Source organism: Hyaena hyaena, unplaced genomic scaffold (genome assembly GCF_003009895.1).
Source record: "Hyaena hyaena isolate Hyena2069 unplaced genomic scaffold, ASM300989v1 scaffold_34, whole genome shotgun sequence".
NCBI lineage: Eukaryota > Metazoa > Chordata > Mammalia > Carnivora > Hyaenidae > Hyaena > Hyaena hyaena.
Window position 1 is genome coordinate 1981345 of NW_024080665.1, and position 20826 is coordinate 2002170.

Genomic DNA, 20826 nt, shown 5'->3' on the forward strand with positions numbered 1-20826 from the left:
CATGCCCTTTGAATTTAGCAAAGGTTCCTGGTAAGAGGCCCCTTAGTGTCTGTATGCTATGAGAAGAGAAGGAATTTTCCAGGAGCCCTTGGGGGCTGGGCCCTCACGCTCTGCTGCCACGAGCCCCTCTGTCCTAGGTTGTGCTGAGGGGGTTCCCCACAAGATCTGTCTCACCTTTGGAGGTTCCTTGAAAGGTTCACTGTAGAGGCTGCGTATTCTTCTGCGATCAATCACCTTATTGTCAGCTGGCGTCGGCTTATTGGCTTCCCCTTTGAACTGGGCGCTATAGCTGGTCTCATGAGCCATCTTATCATCTGGAGGCTTATACTGGGGCTTGGCTTTTATTGGTTTCACAGGCTTGATGTCCGTCCATGCTCGGAATTCATTTCTGTGAATCAAAGAAAGCATAAGTGACATGAAACATTATCTGCTGGGAAGCAGTGCTCCCTGCCAGAGGCTGCAAACACAGAGAGCTCACGATCAGTGCTTGTGGTGTGGATGGAGATGTGTTTGGGCCCTTAACATCACTCTTTCCTCATGGGTAACTGCACTTTTTCCTCCCCATCAAGTTAGTGCGGGCTGTGGGAATTGTAAGGAGGAGATCGGGCTCCCAGCTACCACTGAGTGATCAGGGATAGGCAGCCCTAATCTTTGGGCCCCGCTTTTGCAATATCTAAAACGAGGCTGAAAACACGCAATCCATTCAGTCACGTATGGGTCTAACCTATGTGATTGAATGCCTGCTGTGTGTGAGGTCAAGAAAGTGAAAACGAGACCGTGTGTTAGACGCTGGTGCCTGCTATACTGTGACCAAGGCCACATGCCAGGTCCCTTCCCTGCCTTGTCATGATGGAGACCTTTTGTTAGCTAGAGCCCTCAAGGATAATTCCTCCCCTTGATAGCAGGGGGCTCATTTCTTATACTGCCAGAACTTTAGCAATCTTAGTTACTGTAGATGAAAAATACTTATGGAATGTCTAAATGCTTGAAGATCATAAATAAACAACGTAGTGAACATACTTTGGATGTCACTGATAGGACTTGCACTGGGGTGTGTGCATGTAGGAGAGTATTCGTGTGCTCCGGTGTGAATGCCTATTGACCCTGACCCTATGATGACCACCATCGGAATCAGTGTCCGTTTTCTTGTTTTTTTCTCGGTGAAGATCTTATGGATTCTAATCAGCTGTTTCTGATTTGTTATTGGGCTGGAGACTAGCTGGGGACAATGTCCAAAACAGGGTAAAATACATGTAGCTGCTGATGGAGGCCACACAGCCCCTCCTAAGTATTGAGTGCATGACATTTTCTGGGTCTGTTCTCATCTGGGGCCATGAGAAGCTGTGCTGTAGGAAAGGAAGAGTTAGGGTGTGAATATCTGTGGTTAGGCTCTTCCCGTGTCCTCCTCACCCTCATTGCTAATGTCCTGCTTTGGGGCTCAGAGATGAGGGCACAAACAGGAGGCCACAGGGGAGGGCAGGAAGAGCTGAGACTAGGATGAAGGCACACGGGTCCTAGCGCCGCCTCTAAAGAGCGCTTGAGCAGGCTTCTCCCCTCTCCATGCCTTAGCTTCCTCACTTGTCAAAAAAAGACTCAGACCAGACAATGTCCTTATAATGTCCTCCAAGCCTGGAGGCGCCCTGAGTCCCTAAAGCAGTTTTGGTAACACTGAGCCATTTGCTGGTCATTGGACTGCCTGAGGGGAATGGGCTCCTTTGTGAGCTGAGTTTCTTCAGAGACCCTCCCCCAAGCTTCAGACTCGCCTCTCCATTGCAGCTTGGACCCCCACCTGGAGGCCCCACCAACTCAAACTCAACATCCCTAGAACCAGGGGCGCCTGGGTGGCTTAGTCGGTTAAGCATCCGACTTTCGCTTGGGTCATGATCTCACGGTTCGTGGGTTCGAGCCCCGCGTTGGGCTCTGTGCTGGCTGCCAGCTCAGAGCCTGGAGCCTGTTTCAGTCTGTGACTCCCTATCTCTCTGACCCTCCCCTGCTCACGCTGTCTCTCTCTCTCTCCTAGAAATAAATAAAACATTTAAAAAAAATTAAAAAAAAATCCCTAGAACCAAACCATCTTGTCTCGCCTGACAAATTGTCTTCTTCGGTCCCTCATCAGTCAATTTCCTTCTCTCATTCATTCATTCATTCATTCATTCATAAAACATTTATGAGTGCCTAAGGTCTGTCTGGCAAGATGAGCTCTGTGGAGCCCAAACTGAGTAAGAAGGGGCTCTGGGCTCAAGAGGTGGGAGGCAGAGGGAGTGAGGTTACTCCAGGACAATAAGGAAAGAGCCAAGAAAGGGGGAATGGTGAGCATGGCCTGTGCTGGCCCGGGGGGAGTCGGGGATGTTGGTTCTGGAGTGGAGTCAGAGACAGGGCAGGGAGCTAGCCAGGGTTCCGGGCAGAATGGGGTACACAAAGGGGCTGCTGAGACACGGCCCTCGGTGGGGACCTGCAGGCTGTTCGGGTGCTTGGGGTGAAGCTTGTGGGAAAAGCACAAGAGGCTGGCAGATCCTGAGGTCCCGCCAGCCACGCTGAGGGGGTGGTGTGGACTGTAACAAGGAATTGCCAAATGGCTCCAAGCCAAAGATGAATGTGGCCAGATCAGTCTGGGGAGAGAGAACTTTGGCAGCAGTGCGAATGGCAGACAGACGGGGAGAGGGGAGTCGGGAGGCCAGGCGGGAGACTGTGCGGTGAGCCAGGAGGAAAGCCCAGCCTGAACCAGCACAGTGGCAGTGGGGACGGAGAGTGGCTCTGAGTCAAGGGGGAAATGGGTGGGACTTGAAAACGGCTGAGCTGTGTGAGGCCAGGGTCAGAGAGGAACGTGGACAGACTCCAGGATTTTGGTTTGTGGGTGGCAGGTGCTGCCCACTGAGCCAGAGAACGTGGGAAGAAAAGGGGGCTTGGAGGGTTGAGACCCTCCTGATTATGCTAATGGCACCCATCTGCTCTGGCATCAAGGCTACTTTATCTCCTTTTCTGTCCTTTCCTCCTCCCTTTTCCACCTCCATTGGTTCAACCAATCACTATGACCTGACTTCTGAGCCATTCTGGCTCTTGCGCAGGCCTAGAGCTGGCCTGGGTCACAGTGGGGGGGGGGGGGGGCATCAGGACCTCCAGGCTCTCCTTCCTTCCGCCCAGCCTTCAGTACTCAAGAACTATCGAAGCCCCTTATACACAGCTCACAAGTAACAACCTGGCTCCCAAATATATGATGGCAGAATCCGGAGCTCTCCACGCCTGCCCCTTCCTGCTTCCAGAATTAGGACTGAGATAGGTAGATGCTGGTCCTAAAAACCTTTTCCGGATCATTTCTCCCGGGCCAGCCTCTGCAGCTTTCCATATCTGCAGTGGTACCTGTGGGCTGGCAAGTGTATCACTGTGAGCATTATCCAGGGGCTATGTCCCCGTGGGGACAGTTTGATAACCTCTGACCTTAAATAACAAATCTCCACATGACGCCATGTTAGTGGTCCTATCTTAAGTTCACTGCAATTATGATAGACTATTAGGTTGAAACCCACATTCTGTTTCATAGAACTTTCTTCGAACTCTCCACAAAACCTTCCCTAGCCACGTGGAATAACTAATCACACCTCTAAAAAATAGAATTAACTACTATTCATTAGTCACCTTCAATAAGCTGGAGGGTGGTTTGGGTTTGGTATTTTCTCTATAATCCTTACAACAACTTTATGTGGAGGTAGTATTAGATCTCTTTTACAAAAGAAGGTAACAAAAGCTCAGAGAGGTTAGGTGGCTCGTATAAGAACAAACAGCTGGGAGACAAGCAGAGTTGAAATATGAGCCCACGTCAGTCAGGCTCCACAGCCCACATCCTTCCCACAGCACGTGGACAACGTGCTGGAGCTGTGCATGTTCGGCCTGTTCTCACTGGAGGTGTTCCCACGGGCTCAGGCCAGCTGTCTGCAGGGCCCTGGAGGGTTTATGTGATACACATTGGACTAGATGACACCTGAGCTCCTCCAGTCCTGAAATGCTCAGAAAAAATGGGCCATACTCTCAGGTCAGTCATGTCCAGAGCCACTTGCCACAAGTTCATGGTCCCCTGTAACCATGGACTCCCTTGTTTGCGCAGTTAGATTTCAGCTTGATCATTCATTCATTCATTCATTCATTCATTCATTCATTCATTTGGCATTTACCAAACACCAGCTACAGGTGTGACATGTGGCCCACAGGCAGGAGTAAGCTCTGGTTGAGGTGGCTATGGTTTAGTAGGTCCAGGATCTGTCCATGTGTGAGCCGAAGTCAATGGGACAGAGGGAAAGAGGGAAAAGGATGCTTACTTCTGAAAGGGCCACTAAAGAGCATAGACAGAGAAGTGGACAAAAGGAATTCAGGCTACAGTCCGAGTCCATGTGGCAGGTTCAGAGAGCAGATGAGCTGCTCCAGGTATGAAGACTGAAGTTCTCAGAAGGATGCCAAGGTGACTGGGCTGGGTAGGAGCTGTGGCCAGGCTTACAGAGCCAGGAATGCCAGGTTTAGTTGCTTGAGCTGAGCCTGGGGAGCTGCTGAACATTTCTGAGTGAGGCAGCACTATTGCTCCATTGATGATGTCCCCTCTCAGACTGCCCCAGTTTTAATTATACTTCAAGGCCCAGCTCCGGGCTCTCCTCTTCCAGGACCCCCTCCTTGATTTCTCAGCCCAAAGTTTCCTCTCTCTTGGCTCCTGGGTACTTTACTACATTGTTCAATTTTGTGGTCATCTATTTTGTGGTCTCATGTTATTTTAATTATTTCATGAGTTCATTTTATCTCTGTTTAGGGATAAGATATGTAATAGAAAATTCTTGACAGAACTCTGCCTTTGAGTCCCACCTCATCTGCATGGCTGTGAAGGGGTATCCTTCAACTTATCCTGGGTCCAACTGTAGGGTAGGGGCAGAGCTGGGTGAGGACCACACCTGTCTCCCCCGGTCCGGCCAGTGCCCTTCTCTCACTTGGGCTCCCACTCAGTTCCATATCTTTCTCACATCCTTCACAGGATTTAAGGGCTTGGCATTGAGTGACTATTTAATGGGAGTGGCTATTATTTGATTTCACTTCTGGTCAGCTTATGGCTCCTTTCCGGAACCCTTCCTGCACTGTCCAGATAGGGCAGGCACCTGCTCCTGGGAGGAGTGAAAATGTCCTGCCTGCACTCGTGTTCCAGTGCCCATCATGCTAAAATGAGTATGTGCTCACAAGCGCCTGACCTCAGCACCAAGGACAGACCTGCGTTTATCTGTGTTTCCCTGGTGCCCCACACAGCTCAGAGCGATACCCTCAGGCTGTATTTGGAGAACTGCTAAAACCCACACTCCCCGCATCCTCAAGTCCTTGTAGGGAAGAGTTGCTCTTACTAAAGCAAGCATTTATGGCGGTAAAGGGATGGGGGAAGGAAGGAGCACCTGGGAATCAGGGCAGGAAAGGAAAGGAAAAGTTTGCTAACACTTGCCCGATACCTACCTCCTTTAGTTTGAGCCCTCTGCGGATCCAACCTCCTTTTACCCTTTTAACATCCCTATGAGGTCACTGTTATTAGTCCCAAGTTATATATGAGGACTCTGAGCATAGACAGGTGAAGAGACTTGCCAAGCCAGCAAGCAGTTATTGAAAGTGAGTGTGTCTGACTCAAAGCCCCACCCCTTCCACCATTCCACACTTGGGGCACGTAGATAGCCTGCCTTCAAGCTCATAGCAGCTTTGGATTTGGGCAGCCATCACAAGACAGCAGTTCCTTCTGCCAGTCTGGATGCCCCAGCATGAGGCTCTGAGCATACTGGGAGGGCCCCACCTCTGCAGACCACTGCCCCTGGCATCCCAGAAATGTTCCGCGTGCCATGGCTTCTGCTGTATCACCATGTGGGGAAGTCGTGGGGACAGGATTTCCAGCTGCATTGCCAAGGGCCCGTTGTCCCCTCCCCAGCAGGTCATCTGAGGCTTGATGCATGATTTCTCCCCTGCACAGTCCCTGCAGGGGCAGAGAAGAGTTGGGGACCATCATGTCCGTCCCTCTGTGGGTGGGTAACCTACACAGACAAGGAGGCCCAATCAGTATGTTCAAGTCTGGGTTTACAGGACCCCTCTGATGGCTCCTGTATGCGGGAAAATCTATGGAGAGAAGCCTGGCCCATCCCGCAACCTTCCATCAAGGAATGGCAGAGGTAGACCCAAGGTGAGCCACGTCATGGAGACTTGGGGGACAGGATGTTCCTAATCTGTTCCCGCAGGACCTTTAAACAGGTGTATGCCTGTGTTCAGAGCAGCTGCTAAAGCAGCCTGCTGACTAGGCAAAGGTTTTAAAGGAGTCAACAAATACCCTACTGTCCCCTCCTCCTGCCCAGTCTCCCCCACACCATCTCCTCCTGTCCAGTCCCCCCGCACCATCTCACTTCAGCCGTCGGTGCCTCCTCTCTGTCACCTCCTCCTGCCCAGTCCCCCCTGCACCATCTCACCTCGGCCCTCGGTGCCTCCTCTCCCTGGACCACAGCATCAGGATCACAGCTCCAGAGTCCTGGTCCCCTGCCCCACTCTGATTCATCCAGCACATGCCATGGGAGAGATCTTCCTCTAGCTTGGCCGTGAGCATGCTACTCCCCCACTAAAACACAACAGATCCCAGCTGCTACAGGACCAAAGATAATCCGAACTAAGGCCCCTCCTAGTTTCCACATGGTGTGATTCCTCAGGATGACTTCCCCTGTGACTTGGCCCCACATAGCTTTCCAGCCTCACTTCTTTATCTTTGTCAGTCATTCACATCATCATTTAGCAAGAATTTTCTGGGCACCAGGCACTGTGCAAAGCTCTTTAAATGCATGAGCTGATGTAACCCTCACAGCAGCCCCGTGCCGCAGGCACTATCTGATTTTACCACTAAGAACACCATGCTGCCCTTCCCCAAATGCATACTGCACCTTCCCACCACTGAAGTTTGCCCATGCCGTTCCCGTCCCCAGCATGCTCTTCCTTCCATGCCTCCAGCTACTGAAATACCATACGACCATCCATGCCAGGCTCGGGGTCTCCCCTAGGGCTCTTCACCTACCCCACCATTGCTTTGAACTTGTTCTTCTCTGACCTTCTTCCCTCTATAGCACTCACTGTGCTCTTAGAGTAGGTCACCTGTATAGATGGCTCTCTTCCCTCCCAGAATGTGCAGGTGTTAAGGATCAGGGCCGTCCTTTTGCACCTGTGTAATGCTCACTGTGCCTGGGCTAGGAATTTGAAATGCAGCCTCCACCTCACTCCCCCGTGTGAATGGCTAAACAGGAAGCCCCCGGGCTGCCCCGGCCAAGGACAGGGCACAAAGTTGCTACACAGGCATCTCACGGCATCTGGCATCCATATCACTTCTCACCATATGTCCACAAATTCTCGGACACTCGTCCCTCAGGGGGTTCTTAATTCCCCTTCCCCTAAATGTGATTGGACTTAGTGACTCACTTCCAACACAAAATACGGTAGAAGTGTCAGTACCTAACTTCTGAAACCGTTGCGGGCATCACAGTCCCTGGCTTGCTTTCTTGTGGAACATTCACACTGAGCACAGAAAGCTGCCGTGACCTGGGGATACTCCTACAACCCTGATGGAGAGGGCTGTGTGGCTGGGAACTGAGGTCTCCTGCTAAAGCCATGCAAGTGAGCCATCTTAGAAGTGGATCCCATCACCTCAGGCAAGGATGACATCAGATGACATAGGGAGAGACCACTGGCTACTCTGTTCCTGGATTTCTGACTCTCAGAAGCTGTAGGAGATAATAAACATTTGTTGGCCTGAGGTGTTAAGTTTTGGAGTAATTTGTTACATAGCAATAGATTCTAATACAGACCCGAGCAGAAGTTATGCCTCTCACCAACATGGGTTTAAAATACCCACGCTTCATTTCAGTAAGGCAGAGGGCACTGGTGTGAGTAGAGCACAGGAAGTTCAAGCTCCTGGCAAAGCTGTGGCTCTGAGTGAACCAAAGATTATGCTCTGGTTGTAAGAAACTGAGAGGGACCACACAGCAGCCTTCAAGAGAAGGTAGCAAAGCCTCTGATGCAGCAAGGCTGATAAAGCTGCACCTGCCTTGGGCCAGAAGGGAAAACACAGGAGAAAGTCATGTCTCAGAGCACGCAGCACACGCAGGGCTCAGGGAGGTGCAGGCAGAGAGGTTAACAAGGTGATAAGCCACAGAGAGACCGGGTCAGAACAGAGAAGGTGGTTCACTGGCAAGTTCACAGGCTTTGGAATGAGATAAACCCAGGCTCAATTCTGGCTCTAACCCTTGTGTCAGGCCTTCACCTGCTCTGAACCACAGGGTGGGTGTGAGGTTCAATGAGAATGTATTCACTGGAGAGGCCCTCTGCATTGGCGTCAGAACTACAAAGCCCGTGATGGATAACTGTGTGATACATGTATTTAATTTTCATTACAGAGTTGTTTGTTCAAGAAGAATTATTGGATATCGTCTACCTGCCAGGCACAGAGCTAGCGGCACAGCGTGAACACGCAGAGGCAGCAAGTGCCTCTACTCAACGAGTGCTCAGGCGGGGAGATGGGAACAACCACACAGTCAAACGTCTGTCCCTATTGTGTTTCTGACCACTGCGGTCATAATTCCGGTCCTAGGAGAGGACACGGTTTGGGCAGCAGCTTCCAACGCCATGTTTGTTTCTGAATGCATTTCATATTAGACTTGAACAAAGTCACGTTCAGTGAATGCCTGATTAATGAAATCTCCAATACTGTCTGCCATACACAGATGTTCACTTCTTAAGGACTTGTCTCACACACGCACATTTTCTTGCCATGCTTCAAGGGGAGATACTGAAAGAGCAGTTATAGGGGGGAAACTGAAGACTGGCGGGAGCCGGGTGATTGATGAAGCCAGGCCCCAGGAGAGGGAGGAGGGCGGGCGTCAGGAGAATGGAGAGAGGGTTTGGCCTTGGAGAGAAAGTGTTGCCAAAGAAGAGAATAGGGGCTGTGCTTTAATTTCTAATTTGGAAAAGCCTGCCATTTATAAGAAACGATGAAATAGAATTGTACAAGGAATAATTTGACTGCTGGGGAGAATATCTACATGTGTTAATTGGTACGAATCACTTCTCGACAAAAGTAGGGATTTAGAATAATGGATTATTGCCAGGTATGCTCAAATAGAAATTCGTGTCTGGCCCAGAAGGCCCAGATTTATTATGTATCTGGGTTCTTGGGAAATAAAATTCTCTCCCCATCCTCTTGACAATGAAATTTTCAACAACATTCCTTGACTGCTTTACGAAGGAAGAAAACCATGCTTTTAAGCCTTAATGGTCTAAAACCTTTCTACAGATTCTCATAGGTAATTTATGTTGTCATGGAAACATATGAAGTCTCTGTTCAAAAGTCGTGCCTACATTTGTTATATTGAAGTGTTCTCAAAGAAGGGGAGCAGGCTCTTTCATGAAATCTGATGGAGACAGTGAACGCTGTCGGTTGCCAAGCTATTGTCAGGAGCTGGCTCAAGGAAGTAAGGTCTGTAGATTAAAAAGAAAAGAACACCTGAGCCTAGAGTGTTTCAGGGGGCCTAGAGTAGCTTCTTTCTCTCTTTAGAGGAAAATGGAAGATAGTTTCTTCCTGGCAGAAATGACAGGGTCAAGAGAGGAGCTTTGTGATCTATGACTGTGTATATGCTTGCATGTATCTTTCAGCTCCTTTTGTGTGAAAGGGAGAAAAGGGAATCTTATAGAGAATGCCAATGTTCTAATCATTTAGGACCTCCCTTCTTATCCATGAATATCTAGTAAACACATGCACACTGTCTAGAATGGTTTTCTAAAATGAGGAAAGCATACACTTAAATGCAGATAGACGTCTGGATGTAAAGAAAAGTTTAAAGCTAGTCTAATGTGAATAGAGAATGAGTGGAAAAGAATCCACCCTTTCCCTTACTTGGAAAGATCTGACATGGGTAGCTGTTGGCAATGATGAGTGTCAGGGCTTGGGGTCCCTCATTAGGCAAATGGAGATTCTGCAGGTAACTGCTGAGTCCTGTCATAGTCTGTGTGCAATTCACAAGCCCCTGTGCACCTGGGAGACAGTGTGTCACACAAAGAAAACCCATGTGTACAACATGTATAGAGTTACGAGGAGAGACAGTTAAAAATAAAAACTGTTCAATTAGGAGTCAGTGTGTTTCTACACAACTTAATTTATGTTGCCATATTTACTAGGTACTATCCTAGGAACTGCATGGAAGAAAAGGGGTGCAAAATAAGAAAACTACAGTTGGTAGGTGGGGGGTGAGAGAGAGGGAGCGTGGTAGTTAAAATAAGTACACATTCAAATACACCCCAGCTAGAAAAGAAAGGAGAGCTAAATGAGAGCTTATAGGAGAATCACAACGAGTCCCTCCTCACTCTGCCTCACGCCCCACTTGCCCATTACTATCTGGGTTTTTTTAGTCATAGGAATTCTGGGGTGGTTTTGCCACAAGACCACAGAGCTCTCCGGTTGAGGTTGAAAAGGGAAGGCTGGACTCCTCTGGTTAGTTAGGTCCCCAAAGATCTGTGTACATTAAGTGCAGAAAGCTGGTTCCTTAGACAGGAAACAGAAACACTGAGAGTGCATTGTGGAAGGCGGCAGCGAGTGTGGCCTCCTTCTGTGAGTGGACCCAGAATTCTGGGAGTCTGCTCCTATGAGATGAGCTGCACACAGTGCCAGGGGCGATGTATGATACAGCTAGCGAAGTGGTCAATAAATTTAAGTTTCCTCATTCTCTGTCTGGTGCATAGGGAGTACTTAGTAAATATCTTTTTAACAAGTAAAGCTGGTCCTGAGGAAAACACTTATTTTATGACTTATTGAGACACATGCTAATTTACTCTTTAAAATGCAGCTCAATTATAAGGGAATACTAGGAACAGCTTCATGTCAATACATTTGACAATGAAGATGCAATGGACAAATTCTTAGAAAGATGGAAATTATGAAACTGACTAAAAAAGAAATAGAAAAAACTGAATAAATATGTATCAAGTAAAGAAATTGACTTAGTAATTTGAAATCTTTCCACAAAGAAAATCCAGTCCCAGATGGTTTTGCTGATGAATTATGTCTAACATGAAGGAAAAAATAAATACCAATCCTAACAATGTCTTTTAAAAAACAGAAGAAGAGAGAATACTTCCCAACTCATTTTAAGATGGGTATTTTTCTGATGCCAAGCCACTCAAAGACTTTACAAGAAAACTACAGGCCAACATTCCTCATGAATACAAATATTGAAACCCTTAACAAAAAGTCAGTAAATCAAATCCGGCAAAATAGAAAAACATTTAAATTCCGTGAATGAGTGAGGGGTGCCTGGATGGCTTAGTCGGTTAAGCATCTGACTGGATCTCAGCTCAGGTCATGATCTCATGGTTCATGGGATTGAGACTGTCAGCATGGAGCCTGCTTGGGAAACTCTCTCCCTCTCTCTCTCTTCCCCTCCTCCACTTCTCTCTCTCTCAAAATAAATAAATTAACATTAAAAAAAAAAAAACCCTCCAAGAACAAGTGAGGTTTATCCCAGGAATGCAAGGTTGGTTTAACACCCCCAAATCAGTTAATGTAATATACCATTTTCAGAGAAGAAAGGACAGAAACCACATGATCATCTTAATAGACAGAGAAAAAACGTTTGATAAAATCTAACACTTTTTCATGATTAAAAAAGAAGCTCAGCAAAGTAGGAACAGAAGAGAACTTCCTCAGCCTAATAGATAGCACCTATAAAAACTCTATAACTAACATCATATTCGATAGTGAGAGACTGAATGCTTTCCTCCAAAGATCAGGAACAAGACAAGGATGTCCACTCTTGTCACTTCTATTCAACATTGTACATAGCCACTATAATAAAGCAAGAAGAAGAAAGGAGTAAATCTGTCATTATTTATACACAGATTAGGAAGAAGTAAATCTATCATTATTTATATATAATAAGAACTTGGATTTAGAAAATCCTCAAGAATCTACAAAAAGTACTCAAATAAATGAATGAGCTTAGCAAGGTTGCTGGATACTCAGTGAATATACAAAAATTAATTGTATTTCTTTAGACTAGTAACAGACATTGGAAATATTTGAAAAAATCGAAATCCATTCACAATAGCATCAGAAAGGATAAAAGTACTTATGAACAAGTTCCACAAAAGAAGTGCAATGTCTGTAACTGAAAACTACATAACATTGCTAAGAGAAATTAAAGACCTAAAGAAAGATATATACCATGTCCATGAATTGGAAGATTCAATATTGTTAAGATAGCAATTTTAGAAATAGATCTATAAATTCAAAGCAGTCCTTACCAAAATCCCAACAGAACTTTTTATAGACAATGACAAGCTAATCTTAAAACTTATATGGAAATACAAAAGATCTAGAATTGCCAACACAATTTTGAGAAAGAGAAACAAAGTCTGAGGATTTACACTACCTGATTTCAAGTTATTATAAAGCTACAGTAAACAATATGTTACCACATAAAGACAGACACATAGATCTAAGAACAAAAGAGATAATTCATATTTTTGCATACAGTAGTGTGTTGAAACTGACTTACATTGGTTCACAGTGCTAAGTGTTAAATCTTTAGTAATTTGGTGAACTGATTATTAAACTACTGGTAGCTTGAAATCGGCCATGTGAAAAGAGTCATATCAGGAAATTGACCGACACTGTACATCAGGTTCCTCCTTTTTCTCCAGAATGCTAGTGAAACATTTACCATCATACCAGTGCTCATGTATGTGGTTTATTTATTTTTGAAAAATGTGCTAAGGTAATTCAATAGGGAAAATGATAATTTTTCCAACAAATGTCTGAGAGAACTGGATATCCATGTGAAAAGAAAACGAATCTCAATCATTATCTGACACCACACACAAAAAATTAATTAGAAATGGACTACAGACCTAAATGTAACCCTAAAACCATGCAATTTTTAAGAGAAGAAATAGAAGAAAATCTTTGTGGCCTTGGAGTAAACAATGACTTCTTAGATATGATACAAAACCACAAAGCAATACAAGAAAAAAGAGATAAAATTAAGTTAATCAAAATTAAACTTTTTACTCTTCAAAAGTTACCGTTAAGACAAGGTAAAGACAAGCCATAGTCTGAGAGAAAACATTTGCAAAACATATGTCTGATAAAGTATTTGTAACCAGAATATATAAAGATCTCTTAAAATTCAATGATAAAACAAACAATCCAATTTAGAAATGGTAAAATATTAATAGACACTTTACTAAAGAAGATATACAACGACATATAAATACATGAAAAGACTGTCAACACCACTAGTCATTAGGGAAATGCAAATTAAAATCCCACTAAGATACCACCACATACTGATGAAAATGGCTAAAATAGAGCACACTGACAATGCTGAATGTTTGCAAGAATGTGGAGTAATCTATCTCTCATACATTGCCGATGGGAATGTAAAACAGTTGGGGAAAAAATTATTTTTAAGTTAACCGTACACTTACAACATGACCCAGCAATTCTACTCCTAAGTACCAAAGAGAAATGAAAATATACATCTACAAACAACTTATACATCAATGTTGTAACAGCATTATTCATGGGAGCCAAAAAGCTGGAAATAACCCAGATGTTCATGAACTAATGAGTGAATAAAGAAAATGGGTAAATCCACACAATGGATTTACTCAGCAGTAAAAAGGAATGAACCAAATCGGATGAATCTCCAAAACATCAGGCTAAATCAAAGAAGCCAGACAGAAAACACTACGTATTGTATGATTCCATTTTTATACAATTTCCAGAAGAGGCACACTGTAGAAGCAGGAAGATCCATGGCTGCCTAGGCCTCGGGTAGGAGGGTGGGCTGATTGTAAATGAACACAAGGGATGGAGCATTCTAAAACTGTCTTTCAAGGATGCTTGCACCACTATATTCATGGGCTAAATCTCACCAAACTGTGCCCTTAAAAGGGGTGAATTGTAGGTTATGTAAATTATATCTCAATAAAGCTATTACTAATCCAGTTGGAGCATCTTCTTCTCTCACATCCCTCCTCTTGTAGGGAGGTGATCACTTCCTGCTTTGTTGTCTTGGGACTTCCCTGTGCCAGCTTCTTTGCCTGGTTTCTCACATTGTCTTCCTAGTTATTTGTTTCCAAGACCATCTTTGAGAACATGGAGGGCGGAGGTGGCTTCAGAGCCATCTCTGTGTCCCTGACGCCTGGTTTGGAGGCTCCAACAGTTCAGCAGGCAATCAATCCATGTTGCTGAACAAGCAGACACCCCCGAGTTTACTCTCTTAATTGTAAAAGTAACACATGGTGGGGGCACCTGAGTGGCTAAGTAGGTTAAGCATCCAACTTTGACTCAAGTCATGGTCTCAACAGTTGTGAGTTCGAGCCCTGCTTCAGGCTCTGTGCTGAGAGCTCAGAGCCTGGAGCCTGCTTCTGCTTCTGTGTCTCCTTCTCTCTCTGTTCCTCCCCCACTTGTAATCTGTCTCTCAAAAATAAATAAATGTAAAAAAAATTTAAAAATAAGGAACACATGGCAATCATAGTTGGTTTTTCACTTTTCTTTTTCCTATTAATTTTTAGAATTCTCTACAACTCCTATAGATAAAAATAGAAGATAGTAATTCTTTGTAGCTATGTTTCCCAGTTTATCTTTTGTTTTATATATATATGGAGAAATGAGGATATGAAAACATATCTTTATCTATATATCCGTATATCAGTATCAGAGAGAAGGAGATGGAGATCTATATCCACAGAGATATCCATAGCTATATTCTATATGTATCCATGTATAAGCTTTACATTTGAACATGGCCTTGTCTATCAACCTTTTCCTGTGTCCCATTTACTCCTGGGGTTGAGCTTTAAAACTTCCCTTATGCCAATCATATAAAAAATTACCTATAATTCCTTTTGGCATGTTTGTTTCCTGCATTGAAATCTTAAGCCACTGGGAATATATTACTATTTTTGTGCGGGCTGCTCAAGAGGGAAAGGCAGGACTGTCCCCATTGCTGGCAAGGTGGGGAAAGTACAGCCTGACTCAACCCAGCAGGACACGGCTGTGGCTAGAGGGCCTCGTAGAATATCTGGTACCTCGCAAGTGCTCCATGGGTATTTGTTGAATATGTGAATTAATGAGGGAAGCCTTACAACTGCTATCCTTTGATCTAGGAAAGAATAAGTTTTCTATTTCTAGAAACTTGTCATAAAGAAATAACTGGAAAAGAAAGCATTCTTTTCATGTATTACAATCTCTTGATAATCATCATGTGTGAAGGCTGCAAATTATTCCTTTGTTTGGAAACATGAGTCCATTTTAGGTCTGACAGTGCTGGAGCGTGACCAAATCTCAGAAATCGTTAAGTAATAGTGAGCATAAAAATATTAAGTAGGTAATTCCCACGACGCCATTTTGGGTGCATTTAATGTCACGTTTGTTTCTTGTTGCTAATGATTCATTGGCAGTGATACCCATTAAATTCTGCTTTTGGCTGCCTGTGCTCCATCTCATCTGAGGTGATGGGAGCTGTGGGGGGCCAGCAGGGGAAGCACCAGCCAGCAGTGAAAGGGTGGGCAGTCTGCTGAGTGGAATCATGGACTTCATTTACATTACAGCCACCACTAATCTTTCGTGGCTTCACTGCCTCTTTCTTTTTGCAATGCAATTGTATTTCCAGCAAGGCTTTCAGCAACCTGTCACCTCTAAAGAAGTAGTGGGCACACTTGGAGGCATCAGAGTCAGAGAAAATGTGAGACCATTTTTCAGGCCATGAAATCTGAAAGGTTGTGTCAAAAATGGGACCTAGAATATCTTCATGAAGCTGCAGTGTCAAACTCAGTCCCTGTCAGTCACTTCCTGGGGCCAGCAACCAGCGTCACGGTGATATGGTGCGGCACCTTTAGAGGCCAGTTTTGCTAAGGGGCAATGGGAGAGCCAGGGCTGCTGACTTCCTTTTTCCTCTCTCTGCTGGAGGTGGGAGGCACTCACACATACTCATTCTTTAACCTTCAGGGCAGCCCTGGAAGGTTGGAGTCTCCTGAACCCCAGATTGGTGCAAGAATTTACTTGGGGTGTCTCTGTCAGTCAGCGCCAGGTTTGAACCAGGTCCGTTCAGCTCCTCACTCCAAGCTCCATAAGCTGCCCCATGAAAGCTTGAAACACTTTCATCAGTCTGTGTCTTTGCATGGGTCTGTCCTTTGAATTTTTTCTTTCCCTTTCCTACTGGGGAAACTGCTACCTCAAGATGCAGGTCAAATACAGGCAAAGAAGGCAGTAGAGAAAAAAGCTTAAAGACACAAACCAGCATAAGTTACAGGGCCATCAGGAAAGGGTCGGGGTTCCTGAGAAAAGCAAGTGTCACACGGCACATTAGGTCCCTGACTCTCCTGGCTCGTGTCCCCACTGGTCAGCAAACATACTGAACACAATGCCTTTCACGCAGCAGGTGCTCAACCAATATTTTATCTTATCTTTTACATTTTTTTAATGTTTATTTTTGAGAGAGAGAGAAAGAGACAGGGAATGGGTGGGGGAGGGGCAGAGAGAGAGGGAGACACAGAACTGGAAGGAGGCTCTAGGCTCTGAGCTGTCAGCCCGGCTCCCAGTGCAGGGCTCAAACACACAAACCATGAGATCATGACCCGAGCCAAAGGTGAATGCCTTAACCGACTAAGCCACCCAGGCACCCCTGAACCAGTATTTTAACCATGGTTTCATGCCTCTGAGCCTCTGACAGGTATTCTGTTGAATAAGCGTTTATGAAGCAACCCTGAGTATCTGCCGTTAAGGAACTTCCAGCCGAGTGCTGTGAGATGTTCTGAGGTAGGTTCCCACGAGAATCTGAAGGGTTTTTAGAAGATAAATAGGAGATTTCAAAGAAGGGGAGACACTGAACTTCCTGCGATCTTTCCTGCTCTGGGCTTTCCAGGGCTCTGCACACCCACAAACTTCTGAATGCAGCCTCAGCACTTGGACTTGTCTTAGTGGCCTGGCCTTCTTTCCCCAGATGGTCTGGAATGGCGGGGATCGGCCAGTGAGGTCGCCAGCTTTCAGGTGGGGGAACAAAGCCCTTCAGAACACCTAGTATTTGGGGGAAGCAATTAACATTTCATAGGAAACCTCCTTCACAGTGCCCCTGCATTCTTTGTCACTATGCAGGTCACTGGGCTGGCGTCCAGATGACTGGACATCCAGTGACTGAGAGGGGAGGGAAGAGAAGGAGTGTGTCAGGGCCTCCAGTACACCAGATGCCCCACAAAAATGTGCCGTCATCTGTAACCCCCACAGCAGTGCTATCAGGTGGGGACTTTCCCCCTTTTTACAGAAGAGAAAACCAAGGTTCAGAGAGGCAAGTGATTTGCTCAAGGGCACACAGCTAGTGCACGGAAGGGCCAGAAATCAAATTCAAGAGTGACTAACTACAGACTTGACTTTTCCCTATTGTCCTACATTAATCTGTTTCTGTATACAAAACAAACAAAACAAAAAATTTTTTAAATTACTCTTTTCTCTTATTCAAATATTAGAATAAAACGTGGAGCCCAATATAATGTGTAGATGAGGTGCCTAGAAGGAAGGCACGCTTTTGGCCATGGCTGTCGGGTAATGAAAGGGCCTCTGTGACCTCTACACCTAAAGAGTAAGGCCAGAATCCTCACCAGACGTGGGTTCCAGCCCTGCCACGGCCAACCTCCGCAGGCCCGCTGCCTCCTCTCACATGCCTGTGCTAGTCTGCACTAGTCTGTGCTCATACTCTTCCCTCTTTCTGGAATGCTCTCATAGGCCTTACACTCTTTGCTTCAACCTCCCTCAAATGTCACCTCTGTGAAGTCATCGCTGACCCTCAGATAGGCTGAGCATTTCTGCCCAGCTCCCACAGTGCATCCTTCCCCACCTTAACCACGTCTTGAAGACAGCTTATATTCTCCTCCAGGCTAGAGGCCCCGAGGGCAGAAGCTGTGGCCTAGGCCCCCAGCCAGAGCCTAGCACAGAGCAGGCACTCAGGTAAAGGCGTGTGGAATGAACAGGATTGTGTGAATCACAGAATAGCAAAGCTGGACAGGCAACCTGAGATGTTCTCACGTTATTTTATGGGCAAAGATTCTATAAAGGGCAGTGGAGGCAAGATGGGTGGAGAGGTGGGGTGGGGCCAAGTACGGGAGCTCAGACTTGACTCTGGAGACAGAGGGAGCCACTCAAGATCTCAGAGTGGTAGAGTGATGTGATGATGTGGCCTGGGAGCCACTTTGGTTTTCTTTGTTTTAGTTTTTTTTTGCTTTGTTTTTTCCTTATTACCTGTAGTTTGTGAGCAAAACTTGAATTTATTCATTTACAACTTATTTTCTAATTTTTTGTAGCAATTACTTTCAAGACAAACATCTTATAATTAAGTAGAAGCTAAAAACAATGTAAACAAAAAGAAATCGAAAACAATGTTATCAGACTTAAGTACAGTAAAATTGAATGAAGGTTTCTTCCTACTGGGTTCTATGTAGCAAATTGATGTTTTATGTTTTAACTTAGTTGATTTCTATTTCTTATTTAGTTTGTCTTTCCAATTAAAAAGTACATAAAAACTTTTGTCTGTTTTTTAAAAAATTTTTAATGTTTTTGTTTTGTTTTAAGAGACAGAGAGCGCAGGGAGGGGCAGAGAGAAAAGGAAATATAGAATCTGAAGCAGGCTCCAGGTTCTGAGCTGTCAGCACAGAGCCCGACGTGGCGCTCAAACTCATGAACCATGAGATCAAGGCCTGGGCTGAAACCAGACACTCAACTGACTGAGTCATGTAGGTGCCCCAAACTTTGTTTCTTTTAACTGAACAATGTTGATGTAGGGAGCTACTTTGGTTGGGCGAGTCAAGCCACTCAGGGACAATGAGAGGCTGGGGACAGGGAGAGACTGGAGGCTACCTATTCACATATGTTCTATTTAATGATGGTGAACTAGAACTCACTGTCAGTGTTGCTCACAAATTATTTCATTCATTTGCTGAGTGCCTACAGTAGTTATAAGGCCCTTTACCGAGGGCCCTACAATATACAAGGTACTTAGCCATCATGATTTAATTTAATCCTCAGCACTACCCTTTGAGATGAACACTATCACTTTCCAACTTATGGATGAGGAGACTGAGCTCAGAGAGATGAATACCCAAGGCCTCAGAGAAATCATAAGTCATGCACTGAGTTAGCCCCTAAGGATCATGGACAAGGAGCTCATGATCTGGTCAGGGCCGGAGAGGCAGAGAAACAGACTTGAGTCATGTGGTATGAGAGGTGCTATAGCAGAGAGAAACACAGGGGGCTGCAGAGGCCCCAAGCAGGCCTCCAACCGCTCTTAAGCATGATGGACGAAGTCTCACTGTGACGCTGGCAGAAAAAATGCAGCGCACGCTGGAAATAGGCCTACCATCCTATTACTTCTCTTTTCTCTTTTTGACTACGCAAAACCTAGGAAGAAATGACTGAAGGCAGAAGGATAAATACGCGGGGCATCACTGCATGAGATCCAAAAATCATCTTCATGCTTTCAGTCCTTTAACATAGAAGTCCTGCATGTGATTTCCCAACAATGGGGATTAGCCCCATCTCTCTGTCTGGGGAAACCGTGGGGCCATTAGGGCAGTCCCCAGGATCCTGAGGGAGAGAGGGATGACAATCCAGCCACAGATGGCTCCACACAGGCCCACCGTGTAATTAGGTTGCTGTGAGAGACAGTGTAAAGAGATAAATGAATTAGATTGAGGGGGGTGGGTGGCGGGGGGAACAGGCACCAAGGGTGCCGGCTGTGGGACAGCCAGCATCAAAGGACGGAGACACCTCCAAACAGCCACCACTGTGCATGCGCAGCTGTGCCTGTATGCACGTCCCTTGTGTGTGCACGGGCGCTCTGGTCAAGCAGGGGGGCAGGGGGTTGGTAACAAAGGGACATGTAATTCTGCTTTAAGATTAATCATGATAATGGTGACAGCAGTGAACACAGCTTCCATTACAGAGGACCTTGCCAGTGCCGGAAACCGTAGAAAGCACATTTCTCATTATCTCATTTAATTCTCCCGGAGACCTCACGAGGCAGGCACAGTTAGTACCATTCTCATTTTACAGATGAGGAAATAGGAGCTGAGGGTAGTTACGTGTCGTGACCTTGGACAGCGGTAAGTGGAGATGCTGAGGTGAGACGAGAAGAGTACGATGAATAGCCGTGTCCCAGTACTGAAGCGGGAGCTGAGCTGAGACACGGAGATACTGCGTTCCAAAGTAAGGCAAGCTGTCACCACACAGAATTGCCAAAGCAAAGGCTGAGAACAGCGCGGGGACAGGATATTGGTGAGAACTCTGTGTGCCACCAAGGGGCCGCTTTCCCTCCAGCGGAAGTCAAGAGAGAGGCGCAAGGACATCTGGATCTTAGGGAAGGTGATAGTGACTCTCCTGAGAGATCTGAAGGTCAGAGATGGCTGGCTAGTCTGGCCAGGAGCAGAGACAGGGAGAAAGGGCTGGTCTGGGGGGTCTCGAGCTGTCTCATGGTTAGGGCAAAGAATGTATGGTGCAGTTTCCCAGGACCAGAGGGGGGTCAAGAGGGCTACCCCCAGGGGCAAACACTTCAGAGGAAGCTAGAGGGGTTATGGGATGCCCAGAGTGGAGGAGGGAGTGCGGGACCTGCCAAAGGGGATCCACTTGTATCCGTCTCCTGTAGGGAGAGGGCCACGGTGGTGAGGCAGAGGCCTCTAGACAACCCAGCAAAGCACCCACAAGAGACAGTCCGTCCTGAAAGCCTGCTGCTCCGGAGAGCAGCCATCACCGAG

At 46.1% G+C, this 20826-nt stretch overlaps 1 protein-coding gene across 1 annotated transcript in view; it reads right to left on the bottom strand.

Annotated features, from left to right (window-relative positions):
- The window catches only part of MAP6 (microtubule associated protein 6), a 74959-nt gene that overhangs the window by 21593 nt on the left and 32540 nt on the right, over window positions 1-20826 (bottom strand). The window contains exon 2 of the mRNA XM_039228690.1: window positions 175-388. Coding sequence (XP_039084621.1) covers window positions 175-388 — 214 coding nt within the window. The remainder of the gene's footprint in view (window positions 1-174; window positions 389-20826) is intronic.